The 4,357-nt window shown below is 31.8% G+C and overlaps 1 protein-coding gene across 1 annotated transcript; it reads right to left on the reverse strand.

Annotated features, from left to right (window-relative positions):
• Window positions 1–2,233: 2,233 nt before the first annotated feature.
• On the reverse strand, window positions 2,234–3,413 carry LOC139881040 (uncharacterized; the record flags this gene model as incomplete). Its single annotated transcript, XM_071865576.1, has 2 exons — window positions 2,451–3,413; window positions 2,234–2,404 (listed from the first exon to the last, which is right to left on the reverse strand). Coding segments are annotated over exons 1-2 (1,134 nt in total), but the record flags the coding sequence as incomplete, so codon positions are not given.
• Window positions 3,414–4,357: the final 944 nt, after the last annotated feature.

Genomic DNA, 4,357 nt, shown 5'->3' on the forward strand with positions numbered 1-4,357 from the left:
CCTATTTATCATTTAAAAAAAATTCCTAATCAAAACATAATATACTATTTTTTTTCCAACTTTCTAATTCAACTCTTTATTCTTAATTAAAATATCATCGTATCATTTTTTCTATTCTCATTATTCCTAATTAAAACAATTATATATATAAATATATATATATACCATATAATATTTTATAGTTAATTTTTTTAATTAAATTATATAGTTAACACCCTTGTCCAAAAGTCCAACGGATGAGCAACAAATGGCTACCAAATTATAATGTACAATTTTTTTCAATTTTTTAATTAAATTATTTATTTTTAATCAAAATCTTTCTATATTTATTTTTCATATTATCATTCTTCCTATTGAAAACAACCATTTTATAGACAATAAAGCAACAAAATTGAAAGTTCGAATCGAAACTTAAAAAAATAAAGTGGATATGCGGTTTTTACTTTCATTGTAATTATTTTTTAAAAAGTAAAAAAATAAATAATAATGAAATAAAATAAATCTAATAGCTAGGATTATAGTTCTTAAAATAAGAACAAAAGAATTATAATTGCTTTCCTATATATTTCTAATTATACTCTATCAATTGTATAATATTTTTTTCTCTTTTGGTCTAGTTCTTTCGTAAATTTTTTTATTTAACACGAATTATTATAACATATTACTTCCATTTTACAATAGTTGATGTTTTGAGTTTTAATGGCATGTGTAATTAATTAGGTGCATTAAGCATATTTTGGTAAAAAAATAAAATCTCAAGCTTTTCTAAATTAAGCAAAACAACCTGAATAACTTAAGAAACATTTTTTTTAAATACCCTCATTATATCTAATTAATTACACATGTCATTAAAACTCAAAACATCAATTATTGTAAAACGGAGGAAATAATTATTTATACGTTCCGTTATATTTTTAAAAATACAGACTTTTCATCCAATGGACGAACCTATACCGACTTATAACTAAAAAATTAAGAAAGACACAAACTTCTCATCTTGATCCAAAATAGTTGTATATAATTAATCATTGTCATGTCATCAGCACTACACGAGAACTAGTATGAGTCTATTGACTACAGTCTTGTTGAATTGGGAAGTTTACCTCCAAAACAAGTTTAATAGATAAACACTACTTGACTTGGACAAATAATTACTACTGCTCTATTTGACTGCGGACGTCAAGCTGGTGATTCCAGTCGAAGTTGTTGGTCAAAGTAGAGGACAAGATACAACTTGTATGTTTGAATATTTCGTATGTAAATTATTTGAGACTATATATTTTTTTCTTTTCGACGATAAGAGACTATATATTATTAGTTCATTTCGACCTACACATTTATTTTTTCTTCATTTTTTTTAGTAAACCAGCATTTTATTCAACCAAATAATAAACAATCGAATTTACAGAAAAAAAAAATTAGGATGGGATCGGATTTTGGTTTGAGATGGGGACCGAGACAGAGAACTGCGAAAGTGAAAAGAAAAACGTCCCGGACTGGGACATTGATTTATATAATATTTAAATATTTTTAAATAATAAATATAGAAGAAAATAAAATTAAAGGATTAAATTGTATAATTTTATAAATAATAAAGAAAATATATTATTTTAACACTATGTCGTCAGCCCAAAACGCAACGTTCTTTTTTTTTTCTCTTTTTTGTTGTTGACCACCATCCACACGGTCATCTTCTCCAAATATTATTGACGCCTCACCTTCCATGCGGAAGGTTTATAACCGCCGTTAATTGACAAAAGACCGTCGTTTCATTCAACATTTTTTTGTAGCGCGCAACCATCCACGCCACCCTCTAACTCTCTTTGACCATCTCGGAAGTCAATTTTGACCGTCCTGAGTAGCTAAAACATTTTAAACTTTTGGTTCTCTTTCATGACGTCTCTACCGTATCTCTATCGTTGGGACGTGTCCGAGACAGGGAACGGAAGGCTTGGGCCATCCCGCTGTCCCAGTGCTAGTTTATCATTTAGTTGAATAAAATTTTCCATACTAAACTGTATAAAATTCTCTATACTACTTACAAATATCCCTCTAATCCTCTATCAATCAGGGGCGGATCCAGGAATAGAACTCGGGTAGGACCGAGAAAAAAAATAGTTGAAATAAAACATAATTTAAGTACTTTTAGACAAAAACAATAGTTATTGATTAAAAATATATTTACATGTAAAAAATAAAGACGTCTAGTTTTCATGTCCCGAAAATCATTCACAATTGATTCTACATCAATAGCTTCAGCAATTTCTTTCTCGATACATACGAGTAAAGAATCAGAGAGGAATTCATCTGCAATTTTGTTACGAAGCTTGTTCTTAATAATGTTCATCGCTGAAAAAGATCGCTCCATAGTAGCGGTGGAAACTGGAAGAGTGAGTATAAGAGACTACTTTATATATGAGAGGATAAATCGAAGATTTTCTTGTACTTACCATCCATTTACACAAATCTGAAATGGTGGATAGTTCTTGAAAATTTGGAGATTCTATCATATGACCAAAATGCTTAAATTGCACCTTTAATTGCGCCTCCTCATGTCCAGCAAAGTCTTGAGGATAATATTTACCCACCAATGTGCAAATGTCATCAATTCTAAATGAATTACGCATTTCCTTTGAATCTAAAGCTGAACTAAGAGTAAGTAATTCCATCGCGTGATCATTGAACTTACTATTTAATTCATGTAGTTGAGTATCGACCAAAGCATTAAAAATGTCCACCTTATAATGGTGCTCCATAGTAATATCTTCTTGCTGATGACGAGCCTTTCCTCTTCTTGCAATATAATGATCATCCAAATTTGGAACAGGTATACTGATAGATTCACAAAAAGTATTCACATTCTTGATTAGATCAGCCCATCCTTCATCTCTTAATTCCCGAATCATTGTCTTGGTAGATTTAACTACATCCATTGCATTTAGTATATCTTGAGATTTAAGTTGTAAAGTGCGGCACAACAAGTCTGTAATCTCAAGAACTTTCATCACGAGATGTAAAGTGAACACAAATTCATAGGACGTTAATACCTCATATGTTGTATCTGCATCTGCACGTTGAGTTGAAGTGGCTCCATCATCAATAATGATCATCAAGATTTCACATGTTGCACTAAACATATTGATTAAGCTGGATACTGATCGTAAATATGAACTCCACAGTGTATCCTCAGCTCTTTGCAAATTACAAACTTGATTAAGCCATGTTCCACTTTCAAGCTCATCCATAGCAAGCAAATAAGCAATATTCTCAGCATGTGCAGCTTTCAATTGATCACTGCGTTTACAAGAAGCACCAATAATAGTAATGATAGAGCTCAACTTTGTAAAGAACTGGTGAATGAGGATAACCTCCTTAGAAGCAGCAACTAGTGCAAGTTGCAAACGATGTGCCATGCTATGGACATAATGAGCGTAGGGACAAATGTTCAAAATTAAAGTTTATAATCCATTAAACTCCTCTCTCATATTACTTGCACCATCATAGCCTCGCCCTCGGATATTCTGCACATCAAGATTGTGTTGCGAAAGTACAAAAAGTATTTCATCTCTTAATCTCGATATAGCAGTGTCTTTAACATGAACAAGCCCAAAAAATCGCTTTTGCAAATATCCATTCTTATCGACAAATCTCAAGATAATAGACATTTTTTCTTTTTTAGATTCATCTCGTGCTTCATCAACTAGTATGCAATATTTAGCATCCCCAATCTCTTCACGAATAACTTCATTTACTCTTCTTGACATGGTGTGTAAGATTTGCTTTTGTATCGTAGGTGAATTGTATATAGCATTATGTGGAGCGTTAGCTATGAACATTGACACATCCTCATTATAAGTAGATAGTAAATTAAGTAGAGCTTGAAAGTTTCCTTGCCTTTTTGATTCTTTACGCTCATCGTGACCTCAAAAAGCACACCAAAGGCAAGCCATCTAACTGCATGGACTGTAGCTTTTACTCGAACTCTAGTCTCTTTATCTTTATGAGATGCGTGCTTCTCATATCTTCTTCTAAGATATGCAGACTGATTCATGAGATCACTCAATTTACTTTAAGCAATTCGATGATGGGATGTGTGATCTTTTCCAATATGTGTTGGGAATGCTTCTTTCCAATTCTTCCAATTTCGAAACCCATCGATAGTTAAAGCATTTGATCCGAAAGGACCATTTTTCTGATGAAATAAAAAATACGGAAGACAAAATACAACATCTTTGGTTGGAGAATATTCCAGCCACGTTGGAAATTCCTTATACCATTTCGGTTGAAAACTCCTTCGATGTTTTTTTCCAGTTTTCGGATATTCTGCGAGAATGCATTTGAAACGGTCCGGCTCTAA

The sequence above is a fragment of the Rutidosis leptorrhynchoides genome, unplaced genomic scaffold (assembly GCF_046630445.1).
Source record: "Rutidosis leptorrhynchoides isolate AG116_Rl617_1_P2 unplaced genomic scaffold, CSIRO_AGI_Rlap_v1 contig107, whole genome shotgun sequence".
Classification (NCBI taxonomy): Eukaryota; Viridiplantae; Streptophyta; class Magnoliopsida; order Asterales; family Asteraceae; genus Rutidosis; species Rutidosis leptorrhynchoides.